The sequence below is a fragment of the Chenopodium album genome, chromosome 26, assembly GCF_948465745.1.
Source record: "Chenopodium album chromosome 26, dcCheAlbu1.1, whole genome shotgun sequence".
Taxonomy (NCBI): domain Eukaryota; kingdom Viridiplantae; phylum Streptophyta; class Magnoliopsida; order Caryophyllales; family Amaranthaceae; genus Chenopodium; species Chenopodium album.
In genome coordinates, this window is record NC_137859.1 from 4,822,114 (window position 1) to 4,847,499 (window position 25,386).

At 37.7% G+C, this 25,386-nt stretch overlaps 5 protein-coding genes across 6 annotated transcripts; 2 read left to right on the top strand and 3 right to left on the bottom strand.

The window, feature by feature from the left end:
- The first annotated feature begins 943 nt into the window (after positions 1-943).
- Positions 944-2,129, top strand: LOC145618488 (protein S40-7-like). The gene has a single exon (XM_081673258.1). The coding sequence runs from the start codon at positions 1,295-1,297 to the stop codon at positions 1,928-1,930; it is 636 nt and encodes a 211-aa protein (XP_081529384.1). The 5' UTR covers positions 944-1,294; the 3' UTR covers positions 1,931-2,129.
- Positions 2,130-6,406: 4,277 nt separating this feature from the next.
- LOC145618429 (NAC domain-containing protein 90-like) lies at positions 6,407-8,690 on the top strand. The gene is made up of 4 exons (XM_081673197.1): positions 6,407-6,885; positions 7,145-7,455; positions 7,964-8,273; positions 8,355-8,690. The coding sequence occupies exons 1-4, from the start codon at positions 6,741-6,743 to the stop codon at positions 8,378-8,380; spliced, it is 792 nt and encodes a 263-aa protein (XP_081529323.1). The 5' UTR covers positions 6,407-6,740; the 3' UTR covers positions 8,381-8,690.
- Positions 8,691-9,165: 475 nt separating this feature from the next.
- LOC145617949 (vesicle-associated membrane protein 714-like) lies at positions 9,166-14,571 on the bottom strand. The gene is made up of 4 exons (XM_081672720.1): positions 14,208-14,571; positions 10,547-10,737; positions 9,914-10,077; positions 9,166-9,528 (listed from the first exon to the last, which is right to left on the bottom strand). Exons 1-4 carry the CDS (start codon positions 14,422-14,424, stop codon positions 9,438-9,440), a joined length of 663 nt encoding a protein of 220 aa, XP_081528846.1. The 5' UTR covers positions 14,425-14,571; the 3' UTR covers positions 9,166-9,437.
- A 98-nt stretch (positions 14,572-14,669) lies between these two features.
- On the bottom strand, positions 14,670-15,092 carry LOC145616218 (uncharacterized). The gene has a single exon (XM_081670909.1). It carries the CDS (start codon positions 15,090-15,092, stop codon positions 14,670-14,672), a length of 423 nt encoding a protein of 140 aa, XP_081527035.1.
- A 7,324-nt stretch (positions 15,093-22,416) lies between these two features.
- On the bottom strand, positions 22,417-25,212 carry LOC145618280 (protein IQ-DOMAIN 6-like). 2 transcript variants are annotated; one of them, XM_081673057.1, is made up of 5 exons: positions 25,044-25,212; positions 24,714-24,935; positions 23,760-23,981; positions 23,443-23,556; positions 22,417-23,331 (listed from the first exon to the last, which is right to left on the bottom strand). In XM_081673057.1, exons 1-5 carry the CDS (start codon positions 25,110-25,112, stop codon positions 22,675-22,677), a joined length of 1,284 nt encoding a protein of 427 aa, XP_081529183.1. In that variant the 5' UTR covers positions 25,113-25,212; the 3' UTR covers positions 22,417-22,674. The 2 variants fall into 2 exon arrangements, with proteins under 2 accessions (XP_081529183.1, XP_081529182.1); XM_081673056.1 differs by having other exon boundaries at positions 22,417-23,358.
- Between the last annotated feature and the right edge of the window lie 174 nt (positions 25,213-25,386).

Here is a 25,386-nt window from a genome sequence, read left to right on the forward strand (position 1 = left end):
AAATTGGGGATAGAAAGAGTAATAAAATACGTGTAGAAATTTTGTATTTGATAAAAAAAAAAAAAAAGAGTAAATACAAAGTATAGAGATGATAAAAACACTTGCTTTTAAATGAGGGAGTCCGACCTTGTTCTTTCTTACTCGGTTACTGTTGTAGGGATTATTCAAATAGTATTATAAAGGTTTTTTTTTTTTAGGGTTTTAGGAGTTGATACTGTTACTAATATAGGGTATTTAGTATTTTGTTTGTTTTGTCATGGTTACTTGGTTACTTTATTATTTAAGGATTACCAAATACGGAGTAATAATATTAAGAGGGTAGTTGTCAATATTATAGGTTTTGCTTTGTCATATTCACTATGTATCATCAACTATGTCACTGCCCTCCTCTCATCACATTGAATAATATGCCGTACTGATTAGTCATCTATTGTTCAACACTAACCCTTGTAAATTTTTTTTGAAAATAAACAAATAAAGCAATGTTGATTTAAAGCATTGTTCGAGCCAATAATTAGTTATATTACTCCCTTCGTGTTTTTTTAAGTATTACACTTATTATTTCCGGCCGTGTTTTTTTTAAGTGTTACACTTTTTTTTTTAGCAAAAAAACTACATTAAAATATTATATTTCTCTCCTCTCATGTTCCCACTCAAATCTACAACTACTTTTTTACACAAACTTTTAAAAAAATCTGGTGTACAATAATTATTGTACATCCATTATAAAAATAGCTTAAAGTGATTAAAAGTTACCTCTAAAATGAATAAAAGTTACCCCAATATGAGTAAAAGTAACCCAATTCAAATAAAAATTATCTACACTTTATTAGAAAAGAATCACATTTTAAATGACTAAAAATCAATTATTAGTGATTGAATGTAATTAAATTACCTTTATAAAACTTTTCTTTTTGTCTATTTATATAAAAATTGTATTATGTTTAAAGTTACCCAAAAACAGGCAAAAAGTTACCCTAAAATTAACTAAAAGTTACCCTTATACCGCTCGATGTACACTAATATTAGTGTAAACCGGATGTATACAAAAGTTATCAACTTTTTTATTATATTTTCTTTTTACATGTCCCAATCAAATTGTAACACTTAATAAAATAGTTTGAGTAAAACTCAAATAATATCAGGAAAAACAATAATTTAATCTTCAAATACTTCCAACAATTATTTACAACTACGATAAATTTTGAAAAAATAAAAAGTTTGCCACCAATACCAAGCATAAGCATTCGGTTCGCAATCGATTCAGCCGGCGCAAAACCTCTCTGTTACAGCAATGGACTCCCGACACCGACGACGGTCATCTTCAGACCGATTCTTAAGCACCTTACAAATAACCCCTCCTTCTTCCTCCGATGCCGGCGATGAGCTCAGCGAAGACGACGTCTTCTTCACCGGCGCCAATTTCCAAAACCCTCCTTCCACCTCCTCAACACCACCTCCTTTTCACAATCGCCGCCATCACAAATCATACAATCCAGAATCCTTCGGAATCCTCGCCGCATTGCCGGAATCCGGCGACGAAACCCGACCTATATTGAACCACAAGCCGTTGATCTCTCCGCCTCCACCACCGTCATCTTCGAGGATGATTCCGACGCTTCCGAGGCCTTCGATTGACCGGCAGATCTTCTCTTTGCCGGAAAAGTACCATCAGTCTGCTCCGATGAATGTGCCGATGAAACCGCCGCCGCGGCGTCAGAAACGTTTCGAGGATGTTGATGATGGAGTTGTTGGTGATGATGATGATGATGGAGAGATGTTGCCTCCTCACGAGATTGTGGCCCGTCAACTTTCGAAGTCTCCGGTGCTTTCTTCTTCTGTGCTTGAAGGTGCTGGGAGGACGTTGAAGGGTAGGGATCTGCGCCAGGTTCGAAACGCAGTGTTTCGGCAAACAGGTTTTATTGATTGATTTTTTGTTGTACTATTATCTAGTAAGTAGGTTCCTCTTTCTCTTTATTTTTTGTTTTTACCAAATTGTGCAACTTTCTTTGTGTTCTAGGAAATTTGTTCTTAATTGGTTGATTCGATTCTGCGAGCTTTAATTGTGCTGAATCGGTGCCGAAATTGTCAAGATTCACGTTATTTTTTTTGTGAATCTTTCTGGCTTCTTTCACTTCAATTTTTGAATTAGATTTTGGCTATTATGCTCAATATTTGAATTAATGATAACTTGTGATGGTATATTCTAAATCATCAATACCGAAACTATATCGAGGTTACAATGTCTTAGTATAAGTATAAAGTATTTGCGAATTGGTGAATTTGCATATGATCATCACTAGTTTTTTAAGGGTTCAGCATCAGCAAATAGCTTCAGTACATCAAGTAGCTTGGCTAATGGGTGATTGGGTGAAGTAACATATGATCATCAATAGTCTTTGTTTATTAGTCTTTCTTGATTAGTATAGGCAGATATGCTGCTTTTTTTGGTTCAAACTAATTATTACCCAATGTTAGTTGATGTCATAGCAGGCATGTCCTGCTTCCAATGGAGAAATAAATTTTCAGACCTCGTACGCAGAATAAATAAGGGACAATATTTTTTTTTGTTCACAACTTTGATACTAATTGCCTAGCTTTAGATATCTTATTTCGAGTTTCATCTTTGTGTACAAAGATTTACACTCGATCTTGCAACTTGCGTGAATTGAAGGCTTAAGGCGAAGCCACTGTCATCCAGTACTTCTGTTCGGCCATAGTGATGACCTTTGTTGCCACATGATGTCTTACATGGTGTTCTGCTGGGGCCTTAGTGTCTGAAGCCTATGTGATAAGGGAGAGGTAGATTGGGCTCAGACGATATGTTTTGATAGAGCAGAGAGTCATAATCTGTTGCAGTGTAAAGTAGGTTGTCAAAGATTGGTATTTGGTATGGTCAATAATTTGGAAATCATATTATCTGCGTGGCACTCGCAATGATTGAATGCTGATAAGGTGTAGTCGTGTAGATGTCATCAGATTTTGGTTACTGCCTGATAGACCATTATAGTGATTTCTAGTGATTCATTACCGGAATACTTTGAAAGTGGCTTTCTCAACTGTCATAATGTCAATACTTGTGTCTAATGCCCACTCTGTTCCTGATTCTTCTTTTCAAATAGGCCTGGGTAATGGGAGTATAGTGATGTTTGAGGTAAATTATTGGTGTCTTCAATAGTGAGTGATTGCTGATTGGAGATGGCACATTAACTGTACTATATGGTCAATATTTTTGTGGAATTTAGTTGAAGATTCATACTGATTTTGTATCAGAGTGTACATGAAGGCCAAGGATTACCCAGAGAAACCTCTAAGGCTCTAAGTGTTTGTTTCCAAACATGGATTAATATGACTTGTGTGAACGCAGAGGCCGGAATGGTAATGTTCTTGACTTTTGCCTGACTGAGTTGGGAAAATGTGTTGTTTTGGTTGTCTTCCCTATTTATGTTCAGTATTTGAGGATGTCAACATCAGAAGCATGTTCATCCTTTTATGTTGATTTGGAGATCGTCATGTAGTGCTGTTCAAGTTCACTTATAATTATTGATGGTCTTAATATGTTTTAGTTAGCTTTTTGGTGAAATTGCTTGGTCATTCTATCTTCCTTGAGAAAGAAGGTAGTTAATTAGAAATGTAAATGAGATGTGCTGGTAATCAATCATGAGGCTGATTTCATGCTGAGATTATATTTAGATGAAGTGGGAAGAAATATTAAGGAGCAAACGGGGTACATCTACTTACTATATTTTGGTGTATCCCTTAGTCCGTATCTAAATTTAGGCACTTGTTAACTTGCCATGTCCAATTCTTGATTCCATACCCAAGTAGTTGAGTATACCTGAGTAATAATTTGTTGTGGTGTAAAGTAAGCTGTCAAAGATTGATATTTAGTAAGGTCAATAATTTGGAAATCATATTATCTGCCTGGCAGTCGCAAACTCGCAATGATAAGGTGTATGTGTATATAATATCAGATTTTGGTTACTGCCTGAAACGATTTCTGTGATTGGTAGCGATCCATTACAGGAATACTTGAAAGTGGCTTCATCAACTGTCATTCTAACAAGAGAGAGAACAGCATGAGAATAACTTTCATCAGCTCATGTTTTTAGAGTAATGTCGTAAGAGGGTGTGTTGAAGATAATGCAAGTCAAGGTTATGAAAAATTAGACCTTTTGCATTCACAAATCAGAATATTTAAGCACAGGTTGAATTTAACACGACTTAGTCTCTGACAACTTTGTGAATGTGATGGTGCCTGTATCAATTGGCTAGTAACAGGTTACCCAAGCAAATTCATGAAAAATCAGTTTAGTTTTACAGCTCTAAAGACGGGGCTCAAATTATTGTTTACTTGTTATATGGTATTCGATTTTATGCGAGTTTGATTATATGGTGTTCAGAGTTTGAAGGTCAGCCATATGGTATTCGATTTTATTAGGAGGAGGTCTGCCCAAACCTTGGTAGAAGGAAAGAAGTTCGTCGGAACTTCCTCAAGGTTCCCCCCAACCTCACTGGTTCCATGCTTTTGTTCTTTTTTTGACAAGCTCTCTTTGATTCCTATGTAATAATTGCAACACTTTCTTTTACGTCTGTTTCATAATAATTGCAACACTTCCTTGTATCTAACTATACTTTATATTGCCCTCAAACAAAAAAAAAACTATACTTTATATTAGTAAACACAAAGTCTTATATGTGGCTGGCCACACCGTGTGGCAAGGGTTACTTCGTTAGCGTAATAGGGGTTACTTAATCAGTGTTAAAGAGGTTACTTTGTCAGTGCTATAGAATTACTCAGTTAGTATTACAGGGGTTACTCATCTAGTATTACAAGAGTTACTTGGTCAGTTTTATATGGGTTACTTTGTTCTTTTATAAATTATAAGTGGCCACACGATGTGGCTGGCCACACACAAGACGGGCTAATTAGTAAAAATTCTCTTTTTGGTCCCTTCCTTTATTTTTCCTAAAACTTTGTGCATGCTCTAGTGTTACTACCGTATTTTGTTACCAAACGGAGGGAGTTTACCCAATTTGGAAATTGTAAAACTTGCTTAGGGCCTCCAAATTGATTGAGGCAGCCTACTTTGTTATGACAGATGTGAGGGAGAAACAAAAATAAGAATGTATTAACAAGAACACACAGATTTACGTGGTTCACCAATTATCAAATTGGCTACCTCCACGGACAGACGAGAGAAAAACCTTTTATTGATCTTGAGGATCTTTTCCAGATTACAGATTATATATTATAAAGTGATATTGAATATCCCCATTCAATATCCCCATGAATATATTACATGATTATGAAGGAATTGTGTCTTCGATAAGTGCAATTACTAGATATATCAAGGATCACTATTATGGAGATAGTAAGTTCGTTCTTTTGGGGCGTCATCCTCTGCTGTTAGACTATGAGAGATGATCTTTGGACTACTCAAATAGTCCAAAGCCCTTTAGAATGGATCCTATGAGGTCACACACAAGGGCATTGGGTTAAGCAAGTAAGAGGCCCATTAATGGGCCTCATGAGCAATTAACTAATCATGAAATGGATTGGGCTAGCATAGTTAGAGTGGAATTAGGTTTAGGGCTTTTGACATGGGCTCTTATTTATAAATGAGATCTATAAATAAGATCCATGCCTAGGGTTTGTAGTAAGCATTCATTATTCACACACAGTGAATTTTGACATCAAGGCAACCAAACCCAAAACCCCAATCCTCTCTCTAACTCACGGCTATCTCTCTCCTTCCCTTGTCCGTACAGCCGGCCACCCTAGGTGGCGAGTGTGGTGTTCGTGGTGGTTCTTGGTTAGTATGTCTCTCCTCTCCGTAGAAGGTCAATTGAAGGGTTCAATTGCAACTAACTAGCATTAGTGGAGGTCTTAACTTGTGTCCGTGGACCAAGTAGAGGAATCACGCTTGAGGTTCTTTATCTCCCCATGTTCTTGCTCGATCGCACGTGGAATCACGTTTCAAAGTTACAATTATATGTTCTTTATGTGTTATGCAATGATTCTTGATTTAGGTGCTTTATGAATATGATTCATGTTATTTCCGCTGTGTAGTACCTATAAACCCCTACAGATTATCCCCCATGAGTATCACCATATGAAATACTACTCATGAAATTGATGAATGAATATGACTAATCCTAAGGAGTATTTATAGACCTCCTAACCTTGGAGCCCAAGGTAAACTTTACCAAGCTTGATGCCCAAGTATTACCAAGATTGGTGCCCAAGTAAAATACTTGGTGCCCAAAGTAGACATATTATATGTCATACAATCTTATTCAAGGCACAATTTAACATACTTGACATTTGTTAATGAATGGGCTGATGATCATATTAAATTTCCATGAGTCCATCATTTAATTTGTTGACTTGTAATATCCGCACCCACCAATTACAAGTAAAATGAGTGCATTAGAAATGCATGCAGTCGGGTGCACGAAAGAGAGATATATGAAAAGGGGCCATTACATAGAAGTGTAGAAGCCCATTGGGAGGCTGACTAATTCAAAGAAAGACTTGATAAACCCCCTCAAAAAAGTAATTTGTGATGTTAGGACAAGACTCACAACAGGATTTTCTTCCCACATAAACCGCGTAGAAGTTTCAATCGACATAATCTATAAATCATCTTGCCAAAATTAATCCTCATTTTTATCTACTCACCAAATAAATTACAGGATAAAACTTGGCCAATCAAACAAGGATTTATTTAGTACAAATGGAGCAACTTCCACCTGGTTTTCGGTTCTACCCAACTGAAGAAGAGCTCATCGCCTTCTACCTCCACAATAGCCAAAGACCGGAGCTACACCGCGTCATCCCTTCCATTGATATCTACAACTTTGAGCCCTCTCAGCTCCCAGGTTACTTCACCCTCTTATCTTCATTCATCAAAGTGTCATTTCGAGTACTGTGCATAAATAACACTACCTCCATTTCATAATATTTGCAACTTTAGCATATTTTATACTGCATCTCACAAATAATGCTTTAAAGTTGCAAATAATGTGAAATGGAGGTAGTAATAATGTTTGTTCGTTGTGCATTATACATACATACGTAGTACTTTGTATCAATTAATAAGCACTCGACTCTGATCTGTGAATTTGCAAAAAATGACAGGGCTAGCAGGGGAGCTATGTCACAGGGACACCGAGCAATGGTTCTTCTTCACGCCGCAGCAGGAAAGAGAAGCGAGAGGAGGGAGGCCTAATCGGACTACGGCTTCCGGTTATTGGAAGGCCACTGGATCACCAAGCTACGTTTATTCATCACAGAACAAAGTTATAGGAGTGAAGAAAACCCTCGTGTTCTATAAGGGCAAAGCTCCTATTGGCAGGAAAACTAAGTGGAAGATGAATGAATATAAGGCTATTAAGCAACAAGACTTTCAAACTGTTAATGCATCATCTAGCACAACTTCTGTTCCAGAGGTACTACTATATATACGACTAACTTCTCTATACTTATTTGTTTATTCATTTATTTTGAGTGATGCAAGCTGCCTTTTCTTAAGTGACAGTGACACTTCCTAAATTGAAACTTATTAACCTTTTGTTTTAAATTTTCTAGTCCTATTGTATTTTTATCAAAATAAATTAATCATCTAATTGCTCTACTTGCACAAAATATTAAACTTTTCTAGAACTCCACACATAATTGAGTAATGCAAATCATTTATTTCACACCATTTTAATAAAGAAGTTGTATGGTGTGAATTGTGAAATAACATAAAATGGTGTAAAATAAATTAAAAAAAAGTTCTATGGTGTGAAATCATGCCATTTTATAATTCACCTCATTATCATTATCAGATCAGATAAAGTGAATAGCTTTATTGTGTTAGTCTATTGTTCGGTTTTTTTTCCCCTTTTCTTCTCTCTTGTGTAAACAAAAAACTCTAGCATTAGCTAAACCATATTGCTTCAAACATTGGTGCAGCTGAAGCATGGGCTTAGCTTGTGTAGGGTTTATATAACCTCTGGGTGTGCTCGGGCTTTTGATCGACGGCCACCAGGAACAATCTCAAGCGACTTAAATACTCAAAATTACCAAGCTCTTCAAGCGAGTGGAAAGGGCTCACAAATTGCTAATGAGACACCGTTGTTAATGGAGAACAGTAGCTCAACTGAGAGCTTTAATTCAAGGTGTGATGATCAGGTGACCGTCCAAGAGGCTGGAGCAGGAAGCAGCTACAACTCAGAGTTTGAGCTTGCTGAAGATGATTTCTTCTGTGATTGGAAACAACTAGGTCGGTTTTGATCACGATTCTAACTTAGCCAATATATTGAATGCAATTGATGAAAGATATGCTAATCATTTGCATCTGCAGAACAAGTTGGGGGCTGTTTCTTTTAACATGACAAATATCAATTTCACAGAAGAATACTGGACAGAAAAAGGCAGTAGAAGCATCAAAAGAAAGAAGTGATTTTCTCTTCAACTATTAGTATTCAAGTCTTCTTTGCAGCAAATCTATGATGAATTAGTACTTTGTTAGTGACCATAGCATATACAATCTATAGCTGCTACCACCTTCGTATTTTTTAATGCATCACTTTAACTTTTTTTACACTATATTTTAACTTTGAACACTTGTATTTACTACTGTAATATAGAACACTACTACGTATATGATTAATATAAATGATCTGTAACAATTCGTTGTTTGGAGCAAAAAGTTTAGGGTCCGTTTAACATCGCTGTGGTTTTCTGTTTTTTGGTTTTCTGTTTTTTAAAAGTACATTATATAAGTCACATAATGAAACAAAAAATATTTAGACTTATTAAAATCATGATAGTTTTGAAAGCTGACAACAAAAAAGTGGAAACACCTTTTTCTTGTTTCCTGTTTTTGGTTTTTAGTTTTAAAAAAAAAATAGGAAACTGAAAACCAAAAATGATGCCAAAGAAGCCCTTAACAATTGGGTGCGTTACACAAGCACAAAACTAGTAAAAATTAAAATACTACTAATATATTTTCAAATGAACCAAGTTGAGCCTAAGCAACAAAAAACCAATGTGAATTTCAGGATCAAGGCCAAAGAACACTGAGTACATATTCTGCTCTTTCAAAATCAGAAAATCAATTGCATTTGCTGCCAAACGTGTTTGTCATCATGAAAGAAATCTAGACAAGACAATTGCAGAAACGATCCATATTCACATATTTTAAAAAATGTTCGTGTAAATCCAGCAGATATGAACATGCACGCATTTTAATAATGTGCAAAAGTAATTCTTTTTTTTTTTTTCATTTTTGTACAAACTTTTAGAGAGGAACAAACACATCTTGACATTCCAATCAGGTAGGGTAACAGAATCATAGAATCGCCTCTCTTACAAGAGATAAACAACTGACAAAGACCAGTGATTCTGTGAATAACTTCAGAGCTGATGCCAGCAAGACAACTGGCTAAGATCTGCAATTTGACAGAGTAAGACCTCCGCAGCAAGCAGCAATTATAATATACAGAAGTACAACCAGCAAGCATGTCAGCCAAACCCTGCAAGGACGTTAAAAAGCCTGTCACAATGGTAATCAGCTTAGAAACTGTAAATCTTAAGCCTTGGAACATTCAATGCTCTGGTTCTCGTTTTTAACTCATCAACATGAAGTGCCTGAATTCATTGCTAGTTTTCTTAATGTTTTAATATAATAACCCAAACAAGATCATTGCTCCAACTTCATCTAAATCTCATGCACAAACTTTGTCTGAGGAAACCAATAAAATCAGCATGAATAAGAATTAAACATCAAATGGATCCCTGTACCCTCTTCCCCCCACAACTGTTTCTGTAACTTTACTTGTAAGCACAATTGAAGCCAATGAAATTTGATTCAAGACACAAGAGAACTGTGTAGAAACTAGAAAGGTGAGTGAATCTTACAGCAACTTGGCATTTTTCATCCAGAGGGCACGGCGAAGACGCTTTGACTGTTTCCTGAAATGGAAAGCACTATCTTGCATCGTTGCGGTTTTATCTACAAGGAGCTCAATTCTGTCACCTCTCTCCAGTATCTTTTCGATATTTTCTACCATAATTGTCCGAATCTGGGCAAACCAATAAATTTTCAGAAAATGTACAGTACAAAATGTAATAGCTTGGTAGTAATGGAACTCCAGTTAATAATGAAGGAAGACTTCAAAAAAATTACACACAAATCCTAACCATTGAGAACCAACAAAAATATATACGAAGATAAATTTCACAATCAAATAAGCTTTTCAATGATTCCATGGTAATTGTAAGGATACACCAGCACAAGTGATATTCAATTCTCATGCTGACGAAAGATGGAAGGGGATCATACAAAAGGGTCTTACTCCAGTCCAGTCAACCAAGAAAATAAATGCTAATGGTAAAATGATCAGCAAGCAAATTTTCTGCATAACAATTAGCAAGCCTTCTCCACAAATTGCAATAAGTGATGCAATATGTGCATCAAAATGAGTTGAAGCAATAAAGAGAATGTAAAAATATCGAAACTAGTAAAAGTGCTAAAACCTAAACAAACCTTACCTCGTTAACTTCTCCCCTGACACGATTTATAGTATCTGCTGAAGGGCTGCTGGAAAAGAACTCCATTTGCTGATGCAAAACTCTTGAAAACTCATCATTCACAGCGTAAGCAGGCGCATGCTGGGCTATTTTGCTATAATTTTTCATGAACCGCATATGAATCTCCTCCAAATATGAGAATGGGATACGTCCTACCAAACAACAAAAAGACAGATAAGAAAAGACTACAAGAGCTAGTCAATCAAACACAGTGATGAAGATCTTATGCAAAAAAGCTACAGTGTTGCAGACATAGAGCAAGGACATAAGTACAAGACAAAATTAAGAGGTTGGGCCTCCATGCAAATTGTGAATAAGAACTTTCAATCACAACTTGAATCCAACAGTACATTTAGTCAAAGGATTAGTCTAAGTAAATTCCATTCATAAAGGCCTTTAAAATCAGACAGTATTTATAGACCCTTATGTTACTGCATAAGAAATTACAACCGTTCCTAAAGTTGAATCACACGTCGTACTATAGAAATTCACAAGAGAAAACTTTAGATTCACATTTATACGGATAAGCTTATTAATAGAAATATTAGCGTCTTACTTTTCACAATACCGCACAACCCTCTGCAAATGGTATTTTTTTAGTATAATCTACATGATAACAAACACTTAAATAACAATGATGACATGGTCAATCGATGCCACAATGACCACGACACACAACGCAATCCCTCACTTTTGCAACTCTATAACCATATTTGCAATCGCAATTGCAATAACATGATCAAGAACATAGAGACTAGAGGAGTAAAAACATATATCATGGCAAGCAGCTCACTCCCTTAAATATGTACAGTCTCTTTTGCTGTTGTCTATCCTGGATTAAATTAACATAAGGACTAAAGCCAACAAAAAAAACCCCTCCCTCGGATCAACCTCTGACATCAAAAGACCGCTAATAGTCCAAAAAGTTGTTCCACGCCTTCACATTTGTCTAACTGACAGAACAGCCGCAAAAGACATTCTACAACTCCCAACTTGTGTGCACATACACCCACACAACACATAAAAATGCACTGTAACAAATGCAAAGTCTTTTGGGAACCATGGGATAAAACAGATGAATGATGTAGATCACCTAATTGAGTTGCATAATCATCTTAATTTGAAAACATCAATTTTGCCCCTATCCTACCCCTTAACCCTCATTTATTACACTCTCTAACAAAATCCCACGAGGAAGATTACATAAAGGGGAGGCTCAAGATCGGGTAAAAAATCGAGGTATAAAGCTCATCAGCCACTCCATGAAACTATGAAAGAGAATAATAGACTTTAGACTGAGGAATGAAAATCTAAACAGCCCAACAAGATGCCTCAAGAGTAAATTAGGGGGAGGCTCAAGATTGGGTGAACAATCAAGGTATAAAGCTCATCAGCCACTCCATAAAACTGTGGGAGAGAATGATAGACAGTAGTATGAGGATATCACACAACCGATTTGGGTTTATGCCAGAGCGGTCTGCCATGGAAGCTATACATTTTATAAGGTATAGGTTCAACTCTTAAATGGAGAGCAAAGGGTATTATGTGACCAAACATACCATGGAAACTATACATTTTATAAAGCATCGGACGGCTATCACACCAGGGTTTATGGGTCAAACAAAGGTATTCAAGAAAGATCCTTTTCAGCAGGAGTAGCAAAGATGCATATATTGAGATATATTTTATGCCTTAAAAGATAGAATTAGAAATGAAGATCATAGGAGGAAAGTTGGAGTTGCATATTGGGTTGGCTTAAGTGTGACAGACAGAGTGATCGATAGACACACCAATAAGGAACATAAAAGGAGGAAAACCAAAGATGACCTTGAATGGAATGAATTAATTACATGAAGAGGCTGGGTTTGCTGAAACATATAACATTAGACAGAAGGGAATGGAAAGAGAGGATCATGGTTGGCTAGATTAAATTTTGGTTCATGTAGGCGAGGTAAAATCTTGTTCCAGCTTTAAAGTCAATCAGCCATAGGCCCAAAGTCCAATATCACTACTGCAGGGGACCATGTCAAAGACATATTGTAGGGATACCACCATACCACATAATACTTCCAGAAGAAGACTAACACCAACCTTTTATAATTTGAGAAAATCAACACCTCTAAATATACATAGATGGTTAGATGCAACATGTAGTAAAAGAGAGTGATTAGAAAAATCTTGCAAATATTCAAAAACCTCAATTCTTAATATTATTATCAATTACAGGAAGGCAAAAGGGAGTCTGATGGCTGATAAGGCATTGGAATTTATAGATGGGGATCAGTAGTTCGGTACTTGGTAGCCAAGGAACACAAAATAGCTACACAAAGCTTGAATGTGATGAAACTTATGGTAAATCATCAGCATATACAGATGGCAATGCCTTGCTTGCATTGCTTCTTTTGTAATAGGACAAGAATCAAACTATACACTAAACTTCAATTACTTACAAGATAGGACAACTCTTTTCTAGTTTTCTTATATTAACTCACAAGCTCTAGACTAAAAAGAGGTGATGGTCACCTCTTCTCTCTCATTTGTCCTCTTCTGTTTACACTATCTTCTCCTTCATATCTCCTCCCTCTTTAACCTATCAATGACTCATACCCACTTCCTCCAACAAGTGTAGCGACCAGCTAGAACCTGACCATCTCATTTTGTTACCAACTCTAAGCGGTGATCAAATGATCTACTCCTACACATCTAGAAGCACAAATTTGCGGACATAGACAGTGATGAAGCTATTGTAACCAGTTAGGTAAATAAACGGATTACATTATTGCATGTTTTCAACTTATACCAATCTGATACTTTTTTCTAACAACCGCACCTATATGATTTATACCTATACCCGATAGGCCAATACTCGTGTCCAATATCATATATCTAAAATAGGCAAGAAATTTTAACCTAAATCTTCTAAACTTAGATATTTGACATATGTTGCATAACTCCCTCCGTTTTCTATAAGTGTTTCACTCATATCTTTGGCAAACTACTACTTTCGCAGTTGTGTGTGTGTGTGTTTATTTTACTTGCAAATTGCAATACACCTTTTCATCATGCTATCTGAGGACTCATTTAGACTAGGTAAATGGATGAATTAAGACATATTATTAAAACCTTATCAACTTATAATTTTCTTCTAGTTGGTGGCAATTTTTTGTCAATTAATTGTTCGTTAATTTAGTTTAATGTCTCCCTTAAACTGCATTCCAAAGTGGTTCCACGCTTCAACTAATATCACTAAAGCAGACATTCCTCTTAGTAAAACATCAACATCAAAACTGAGAACAACTAGAGCAAACTAGCAATTCTCTCTCCCCCCAAACAACCAGATCCAAAATCCTCAATATCACATAGTAATCATACCCCCAAACATTTACTTAATTGAAACCTCAATTGTTCTTATACATTACAATCAACCAATTAAAAGAGGTAAATCAAGAGAAACAAATAGAAAATTCACAAAACCCTAACTCTAAATCAATCTGCCCGAGTAAAATGAATCAAAGCCCTAAAAATAAAGCAAGTAGTAATGAATCAAAAACTCTAATCACATCAAAAACAGTAAAAACAGAAAAACAGAGAACTGAAGAAGAAGAAGAGAGAGAAAAAGTACTGCCGAAGGTATCATTGGCCATACAGAGGAAGGTAAGACCGTCGGCCCGATAAATGTGAAAGATATAACGATCTTGTGAGAAACAAAGACGGGAATCAGCTTCCGACGGAAGTTTTTCGAGAATACGGCGAGCAACGGCGCCGATGTTGCCGGTAACGGCGCAGAACTCCGATAGCACGGTGGTTCCTCTCGCGACCACCGCGTACAATATCGCCATATGCTTTTTTTGTTAATCGATCCAATTCCTGCTATCTCTCTCTTTGAACAACTGACCAGCGACTTTGTTGGGCGTTGGCTAATTTAACCACCTGCTTGTTTTCTTTTTGATAGAAAAATACGGAGTAAAAGACACTACGAAGTTGTTTTTTTAATGCCAAAACTTTCTTGTTTTCATTTTACTAAATCCATTTCATGGTTTTATACTTTTTGTTTTTTGAAAGAAATGATAGAGCATTATATTAATTAAGGAGAAATGTCCATCTCCGCAAGAGTTACAATACTATGGGGAAAAGAACTAAGACGTACAACTTTATCATTCCCTCCCAAATCACCTCGAGCAACAAGGTGAGCTACCATATTGCAACTTCTTTTAGCGTGCGAAAATAAACATACATTGAACCATGCTCTATCCTTTCTAATATCATCATAGACAGCATGAATCGGGGCACGGCCATTGTCATTAGAAGAAACAGCTTTGACGACATTCACCGCATCCGCTTCCACCCAAATGTTCCTATATCCAAATCGCATAGCCAACTGAAGTGCATAGCGCATTGCCTGAGCTTCGACACATTCCGGAGTTGCTGGGTTTACTGCCTTCGTTGCTGTCAAGACTAGCCTCCCATCAGCGTCCCTAAAGACGATCCCCAGCCCACCATTGCCCATCGAAGGACGTGTGCATCAACATTTCATGGTTTTATACTTTTATTTGTTTGGTTGGGTTATTTAAGAGCATCCTTAAGACCTTAACAATAAACGATTAAATTTTATGTTTTTGACACAGAACCGAGCTTAGCTTTATTAATTCATCAAAAGATCGATATCGATACCCATGAATTTCCGGGGATACTCTTCTAACCACATACGATACTCTCTAAAAGAACTACTTAACTTAGCTAAGCTATGGGCAACACTATTACCCATCCTTTTCACAAAAGAGAAATAATAAGAAATGCAAAGATTAGACAAACGTATTATATCATTTACTATTACCCATCCTTTGTTTGGTTGGGTTATTTAAGAGCATCCTTAACAAATAAACAATTAAAATTATTTGTGTTACTATTTGAATAAAATAATGTTAAAAAATTGAGGAAAAGATGAATCTTTCCATGAACAATTGTGAATGGTTTGTTTTTCCAAACCATTTGTGAAAATTGTTTGTCGCACAAAATTCACTTTTGCTGATTAATTTATTGTAAATTATGTTTGTAATTTTTCCTTTAATGGAAAAATTGCTCCCATAAATCCCAACTTTGGCCGGTCCGCCCAAATTAATCCCTACTTTTGATTATTATCTATTGCACCCAACTTTAGGGGTGATTAATTTTCGTTGCACCCGTTTTACCTGTAACCTGATTAGAAGGTCACCTTTTTGTGAGTTGGAGGTTTCCCTCTTTTGTTAGTGCCACGTCAGCTTTCCCTCCCAACTACTCTCATTACTCTCTCTGCTACTCCCTCCCTTTTCATTAACTCCTTCATTTCGTACAACAGAGCATCGGAAAAAAAAAAAACTCAAATTGACGCCATTATTGAAGCTTCAACCACCATTGTACTTGGGGAAACGTGACGATCGTTGATTTCTGAGAAGGAAAAGCACCAATAGTCGTTGGGATAGTGTCGAACTTCCATTTTGAGTAAGTGTTTGAACCCTAATCTTTTGCTTCATTTCTGCCGAATTTGTGCTTAAATTATGCATATTGTCGTGAAACCCTAACTAATTTCACTTGGAAATGACTAATTTCAATAATGATATGACTTATATTTGCTTCATTTCTGCGAATTGTTGTGTGTTTGTGATACTGGGTGTTTTGTTGTTGTTGGTTTGACTGCTTAAATTCGAACCCTAATTGCCTTGATTTAGTGTAGTGTTGGTTGTAATGCAATTGCTTTTAAATTAGGTATGGCTCCAAATAAATTTACCTTGAATATGTGGCATGGAGGAGTGTTTCAACATCTTGACAATGGTGAATTGTGTTATATGAATGGTAAAGGTAGAACCTTTAATGTAAACCCTGATCAGTTGTGTGCTTTTTATCTGATGGAATTGGTTATGAGGTGTGGGAAGTATAAGGATAGAGTACAGGGGTTTATGTACTTAGTTCCAGGACTGAGCTTGAAAGGTGGGTTGAGGAGAGTTGATGATGATGACAATATGAGGGAGATGATAGATGTGTCACTTAATAATAGAGCTGTTGATGTGTATGTTGTGCATGGTCAAAATGACCCAATACTCTTCCCAAAAGAGAAACAGCCTACCTCATCAAAAAACACAAAAAATGTGAGAACCAAAAAACTACCTGTGAAGAGGGGACCACAAGTGAGAGCAAGTCCAAGGAACAAAAGTCAGCCTCCCTTGACTATTTCTGAGCCTTCCCAAAATACCCTTGACAGCTCATTAAATGAAAAAGAAGATGCTCCAACTCCTTTTGTTGCCATTCCACCCACCAATACTGTACCAAACCAAAGTACTCTCAAAGTGAAATATGTTATAAACCCTAATTCAGACTTGGCTAAAACATATCCCACAGCACCTACTTTTCCTTCACCTTCACAAATCAACTCTCAATTGTTGAACAGTTATGAATGGGAAGATGCAAGACCTGACAGCCCCCTTCCTTTACATGAGCTGATTCCAACAGTTAGTTCTGAGAGTGACAGAGAGGATCCACCCTACCAGCCACCAGAACCAGAAGTAGAGGTGAACAAGGGGAAAGGGGCAGCTGCAGACAAAGGGAAAGGGGTAGAGTCAAGCAAAGGGAAAGGGGTATCTGTAGACAAAGGGAAAGCACCAGCAACTTTTTTTGGGGAGGTGTACTCAGATGTGGACAGTGATGATGCAGAGGATAATACTGGGGGAGAAGATGAACCTGGGCAGGGTGATGACCTAGATGCTGAAGTAGGAGAACAGGTGCAAGGGTTAGATGACTTAGAGGTAGAAGAGAGGGAGGAGTTATTGGATGAGGAATATGAATCAGAAACTGATGATGAGGAGTACAGTTTAGCTAGGCAAAGGGTGAAAGATGCAACTGCCAAGTTAATTGACAATGCTAGGAGAATACAGAAGGAGACAGTTCAGTGGCTGAATATAGACAAGGAGGGAGAGACAGCAACTGAGGTTGGTGAGGGAACAGCAGCAGAGGTTGTTGAGGGCAGAGCAACTGAGGTTGTTGAGGGGACATCAACTCAGGTTGGTGAGGGTTCTGGGACACAGAGTGACTATGAGCTGAGTGATGATGAGGTGCATACACCACCTGACAGTGGTGAAGAGGAGTTAGAACCAGGAGTCAGAAGAAAGCCCAGCAGATCAGTGTCACTTGCACACACTGATTTTGCCACTTTCAAATGGGAAGTGGGGCAGAGATTTGCTAACAGATCTGAGTTTAGGGCAGCAGTAGCTAAGTATGGGATTCTACAGGGTAGGGATGTTTATTTCAAAGTGAGTGACAGTGGAAGGCAACAAAGAACAGGGGTTTGCTGTGTAGAAGGGTGCCCTTTTTATCTGTATGCTTCATGGGACAGTAGAAGGGCTTGTATAGTTGTGAAGACTGTGAGAGGGGAACATTGGTGTCAGAGGAACATGAAGAGGAATAGGCAGCTGAAGTCAAGTTGGGTAGCTGGCCAGTTCCTTGAGGTTTTCAAGACAAGGCCTCACTGGCCTGCAAAGGAAATCCAGGAGTGTGTGAGGAAAGCTTTTAAAATGTTGGTGAGTAGGGATTTTGCCTACAAGATTAAGTACCAGGCACATAGAATGTTGCATGGTTCTATGCATGATCATTACAACAAGCTGGGTAGCTACATGGCTGCATTGCATAGAACCAGCCCTGGCATTAGGTTGGAGTTAGTTACAGATTCTGAGAAAGAGCCTCCAATCTTTAAGAGGCTCTTTATATGCTTTGAAGGGGTGAAGGTGGGGTGGCAGGAGGGCTGCAGGAAGGTGCTTGCAGTAGATGCTTGCTTCATAAAGACCTTCTTGGGGGGTCAGCTTCTGTCAGCTGTGGGAAGAGACAGCAATGACCAGATGTACCCTGTTTGTTGGGCCATTGTTGAAGGTGAGAACAATGAGAGTTGGGAGTGGTTCTTCAAGCAGATGCAGAGTACTCTGGGTCTAAAAGATGGGGAAGGCTTGGCAATCCTCTCAGATCAGCACCAGGTTTGATCTTTGCTTTAATTTGCTACTTGCATTAGTTTCTTTTATTTAAAAATGTCTGACCCCAACTTGCTGTACAGAGCATCTTGCATGGAGTGTCAGCTGTGCTGCCAAATGCAGAGCACAGGCATTGTGCAAGACATATCTTTGCACATTGGCACAAGACATATAGGGGAGATGAACTCAAACTGCTTTTTTGGAGGATAGCCAAAGCATACAGCATGGCTGACTATGAGGAGAACCTTGAGAAGTTAGGAAAGGTGAATGAGGATGCCATGAATGCTTTCATTGGCTACAACCCTAAGCTGTTTTGTAGGGCATTCCTGAAACCTGATGCCAAAACAGATGCCATTACAAGTAACATTGCTGAGACTTTTAATGGCTATATCATTCAAGCCAGGACAAAGCACTTGTTGTATTTCCTAGAAGACATCAGAACTGCTTTGATGCAGAGGCTAGTGATGAAGAGGCAGCAAATGATGAAAGCCACAACAATGCTTTGCCCAAGAATTCAAGCAAAGTTAGACATTGAAAAGCAAAAGGCAGCTGAGTGTGAGGTCATGCCATCTTCTGAGACCCTGTTCAATGTGACATACTACTTGGATCAGCTAGTAGTGAACTTAGAGACAAGGAGCTGCACATGCAGGAAATGGGATATGCTTGGTATCCCATGTTGCCATGCAGTGGCTTCTATCTATTACATTAGACAAGAAGCTGAGCAGTATGTTGATGAATGCTACCACAAGGCAACCTACCTCAAAGCTTATGCAGGTATACATCTCACTTTTACCTTGCCATTTGCTTTTTAATGTTAACTTAGTATGTAAATTCAAATTTTGGGTTGTTTGCTGTATGGTCTAGGATCTATTCCTCCATGTGAAGGGGAAAGGCATTGGCCTAAGATCTCCATGCCAATTGACCACCTCCAATTAAAATTGGACCTGGGAGACCTAGGAAGAACAGGATCAAGGATCCTTTTGAAAATCCCAAAAAAGCTGGAACCATCACCAAGAATGGAGTAGAAATGACATGCTCCATATGCCACACCAAGGGACATAATAAAAGGAAGTGTCCTGAGAAAGACACTAGGAAACCCCCTCCCCCACCTGCTAAGAAACCTAGAGGCAGGCCAAAGAAGCAACCTGTAGTTGCAGAAGCTTCAACAGCTCCTCAGGCTGCACCATCAACTGCACACCACTCAATGACAGTACAGCCTACTCAACTAGGTAGGGGTGGCAGGATGATTCACATGGGAAGGGGTTCAAGAGGTGGGAGGGCAGGCTCAAGCTCTGGTGCTGGTGCTGCAAGTGGGGCTGGTGCTGCAAGGGGAGGAGCTACTGCAGCAAGAGGAAGGGGAAGGGGCAGAGGTAGGGGCAGGAACCAGCAACCTGTTGGTGTAGGTGTGTTATTTGCACCTGATGGATCTGTAATTACTTCAGTAAGTGTACAAGTTTGTATCTTTTTTTGTTTTTTTATTTTTTTTTACTACTTTGTCCAATTTTCTGATGTTCTATGCTTTGCCCTGTTTGCAGACAACTAGGCAGGTGAGAACAACAAGGTCAAGGTCAGGGGCAACTGGAAATGCTGCAAGGCCAGGACACACATCAGCAATGGCTTGGTTCCAGATGAGTCAGTCCAGCCAGACTTCAACCCTGCATCAGCCAACCCAGTAACGGATGGCTGTCTCACTTAGGCATAGCTATAAAACTCTGTTTTCATCAACTTTTGGGTGACATTGTTGTGTTGTCTCATAATTTGCAAACAATGTTTATTTGTAGTGTATTTTGCAACCAATGACTTGTAATATTTGGTACTCATGCTATCTTTTGGACACAATGACTATGTATGGTAATATTTTGCACTATACAATTACTTGCAAATTATGAATTAGAAATGCTATTCCCAACATTGTTTATTTATTCATTACTTGAGAATAATACATTACATTGGTAAGGTCACTAATAAACAACACCTAACATTACCCCTAAATAAATCCACCATAACCATTACATCCTAAAGTTCAAGCTTTCAAATAAACTAGAAACATTGCAAAGAAAATCCAAGACACAAACAGTGCAACTGAGAAATTTTTTTCATTTCTTGTAGCCTTCATTAGTTCAATCCTAGTGTGGGAGAGCTCCATTTTAATATCATTCAACTCCTCTGTCTTCATGTCTAATTTCTTCTCAACAACCTTCAATTTCTCTTTCATGAAATCAACTTCCATCTCCTTCTCAGCAAGAGTAGTGTCTTTTTCAAAGAGCTTAAATCGCAAATCAGCATCAATTCCATTTGTGACATTAACCCACTGGAAAAACCCACAATCACCAACCTGCAAAAGTAAAACCCCCAATTCAATTGAAATCACAAACCCTAATTCATATAAATCCATACAATAATTGTATATGAGTTAAAAAATTAAACTCACAGGCCAATTAGGGCAGCCAAAGAACTTCATCCCTGCGTTATCACCACTTTTCGCCATTCGCACCACCGCAAATGCGCCACATCTGCACTTCACTCTTGTAGAAATCAACCCACCACCCCTTGACGAAGAAGACCCACTTGACATAGCAAAAAAATGGTCAAATTCGTGAACCTTCACAAACAAAAGGGAGTAACAATGGAGAATGGGTTATTTTTTTACAAGAAAGGAGAGGCAGGGGACTTTGTTTAAGAGAGAGAAGGGAAAAGTCAAACTTTGTAACATGAAATTAAAAAAAAGAACCGTTGAGATGCCACGTCATCAGTTTACAGGCTACAGTAGGTTGCTTAACTTGTAGGGTGCAACGAAAATTAATCACCCCTAAAGTTGGGTGCAATAGATAATAATCAAAAGTAGGGATTAATTTGGGCGGACCGGCCAAAGTTGGGATTTACGGGAGCAATTTTTCCTTTAATTTTTAGTTAAGGTGGGGTAGGTGAATAGTGACATGAACTATTTCTTTTTTTGGTTCATTAATGTTAGAAGTTATTTGTTTGTTTGATGATTATGAGAGAGAAAGTATTTTTTTTTACCGTGAATAGTAATTTGAATAATTTTTTTAGAAATCTTATATCTGGGGGATTCTAAGTTTCTAACCCTAGAGGTGAGTAACGTGCCGTGCCGGGCCGCCGCAGGCCGTGCCTTGTGCCTGGTGGTGGCTCATGCCGTGCTGGGCCATGCTTGCATCTTTAGCGTGCCCGGTCCACATGTCTGGCGTGCCATATTGCGCACCGGACTGTCCATAATATTTTTAATTTTTTTTTTGAACAACTTTTAAAATAAATATACTATTTAATTAATTTTATTTATTTATGTTTATGTTTTTTAAAAAATTATATTATTATTGTTCTTTTTATTATTCTTATTTTTTATTATTATAGTTCATTATTATTATGTTATTTTATGGTTGTGTCTGGCTGGCCAAACTACCATGTCACCAGTGGGTTCGTGTCGTGCTCGCTAGATTCTTAAAATTGTGTTCATGGCACGGCCCACTCCTCGGCACTCTTCGGGTGGGTCACCGTGTCGTGCCGTGCCACTGGCGGTCTCGTGCCGAGCCAGGCTAATGTCGTACCGGGCCCGTACCGCCAACGTTTATGGGTATTCTTTCTCTGGTCTAAGCTAATTTAATTTTGCAGTGGTGCTATATTCTTTCTCTGGTCTTTGTTCATATACCAACTACGCATTTCAATATACGAAACTTGTTCTTGTTGAGTAAAAAGAAATTAAGCAAAGAAAACACAATGAATTACTCTTATCAAACGAAAAGAAGCTAAAAGAAGCTAAGGTGAAAATTAAATTACAAATTCACAAACACATGGCTTATGCCTATATTTTGAATCACACCCATACAAACTAACTTTCACTATGTATTTTCACCTTGCTTCCTTGTATACATTTTCACAATATATTAGAAATACATATACTACTATTTTTTTTCACTTAAACTTTTGGATATTCATCACCATCAATCATTTCTTACTTTGATGATGAAAGTCATATGTTAACTCTTTTTTTGGTATCAATAAGATTAGATAACAACAAGTTGTTGAACTCTTCATTGGAATCAAATGAAGAGCAAAAAAACAAAACTGTAGTAATCATCTTCGACTTCAACGATACCTCCAATCAAATCTGTCAACTTGGAAAGGTGGGTAAAGATCTCCACATAAAGGGACAGAGTGAGGAATCATAGGGACTGAGTCAACACTACTTCGAGCTTCACCACTAAATCTTGTTCTTGTCCATGACATATGATGATTCTGAATTTCCTGAAGTGGCCGCCTCTGAAAACTATGCTGCTGTTTGGCCTTATTTGATGCTGTAAGGTTCATGTATCTTGGTTTGCTGCAACTGCTGTCGTCTGTCCTGCTTGTGCTGCTAGACACTGGAGTTCTAGAAGCTGATAACGACGAGGTAGAAGTTGAGGATTCTTCAGTCAGAAGTTTCGAATTTGGCTCAGAAGAGGTTCTAGCAATATGCCCTACATAACTAGGCCTTCTAACAATCTTCACTTTTTCTGAATTCTGCTCAGAGACACTTGAACAGTCGACTCTCAATTTGTTTTGCTTTGAGGAAATCTTAGAGAGTGGAGACATGTATGGAAGGTCACTTCGTACCTCCTCCATCAACCTAGTTTCCCATGGTTTGCTAGCCATCCAACGGTCCAACCAACTCCAACCAAAGCTACTCTTATCAAGTTTTGGAGGCTGAGAAGTGGTAAATGATTTGTTCTTCCCTAGGTTCAAATTGGGACTGCCTCTGAATTGCTGTAAATTGGGACTGCCTCTGAATTGCTGTAATAAGAGAAGGCACAACTCGTAAATTGTCATGCTGATAAAATAGTATGTAGTAGGAATTGATTTTTGCAAATTGTATACCTGTTGAGTGGTAGCGTATGAAATTGCCCGTTCTCTCTTGATGGCTGCTTCTTGCCTTGACTGCAGCTTTGTCCTGATTTCATCCGCGCTTCCTCTACTGTCACACCATCCTTCCTATAAACAGACAGCAGTTTCTTAGACAGCAGACAAAAACAAAATGTGGATCCAGCAAACCGAAAGGATTTCAAAACACCCACAAAAAAACAAATTCTAAAGGCTGAAGGGAAGAAATCTTATGAATGATTCTCAAGAACCTTTATATCCCTATAACACATTTCATGTTCAAAATTCAAGCATTAGACTCATTATCCATTTACCTCTGCTTCCTTAACAGGATCGGCTTGAAGACTGTCGACTGATCTCAATTCATCCTGTCCTTCAAATGCCATCCTCACTCGGTGGGCCTTGACATGCGCTTGAGCTCTAACAAGTGCTTGCATGCACCTTAGAGTTACTGCAGCTTGCTTCCGTACTAATCTACCTCGAACTATAGCCTGAAGTTTCACAAGGGATTTCAAGGCCCTTAAAGCCCGTTTCGCCTACCAAATCATAGATACACATACATATCAATATCAAAATTACCCCAATACTTTCAAATTAATCTCCCGCCTTAATTAAAGTGGCAAGGGAGGACCAAATCTGATTCACTCCCACAATAATTCAAAGTGTATTATAAAAACTTATGCACCAGTACCATATAAAAAAGCACTCCAACACTTCAATTTAGCGCATAAATAAAAGAAACTCTCTCAATTATGTTTCATATAGCACTAACCACTAAGCCCTAATGGCATAACATAAAGTTCGCATACACGAGAGAGTCAATTGATTTAATCTCATGGATAATACAATATATGTTGGCATCCATTAGAATTACCAAAAGACTAACTTTAAATTTGTATGCAATGTACAACCATAACCTATAATCAAACATATAACTGAAATTTCCAGTTTACATAAATGATCAAACTCTAGCTAGCTAAAAATCACAAAACAATTTCAACATGTTTTTTTCAAAAAATTACCACAAACAACTTATAGTTTAAATAAGCCACAATTCTATTTTAGTAGAATGTCCCGAAATTACAAGTCACACAAAGCAATTAGATTTCCCACTTTACTATCACTTTTTTAAGATTTTCCTAGTCTCACATCTCCACAATTATGTTATTTTCAAGCAGAATTCCTTAATATTAACCCCAAACTATAGAATTGAATACAACATACAAGCAAAAAGCAGAAAAATAAAGACAGAAGAAGAAAATTTATACCAAAAATGCACGAAAAGCAGTTTGAATTCGTATAGCAGCCCATTCTTGACGAACGAACAAGAAATTCTTAGAAGGAGCTCGAATAACAGCAGCCATGGCAGCATTAATTCTTGCATCTCCACCACCAGCCGTTGATGTAAAATCAGACGGTTCTGATTGCGCCACACCTTTGACTGATGGATTTTTCCAAAGTCTCCATCTTTTTCGACTCTTCCCTTTCTCCTACAAACAAACTTGAAGATTTAGAAGGAAAACAGGACAAACAAAACCCAGAAAAATAGGAGAGAGAATGTTTAGAAAGATGAAATTTTTATAGTAATTTATGCTTACATGATGATCATTTGAGTTGGGTTTTTTAAGATTGATTAAGGATTTTAGCCAATTTGATGAAGCACCCATTTTGAGAAATTCTATGTTTATTTTGGAGATTTTAAGGTTCTGTTTTTGTTTGGATTGTTTGTTTTTATGTTCTAGAGAGAGTGTGTGTGTGTGTTGGGAAAATCTCTTTTTTTTTTTTTTTTTTTGACGAGGTGTGTGTTGGGAAAATCGAATGGTAGATTTTGAGTTGAAGTGACTGAAGTAAGAGGAGAGAGAGTGTGAATGAGTGAGTTATAAGAGTGAAGATGTTTGAAATTTGAAATTCGAAAGAGGAAGAAGAGAAGTGTAACGGTAA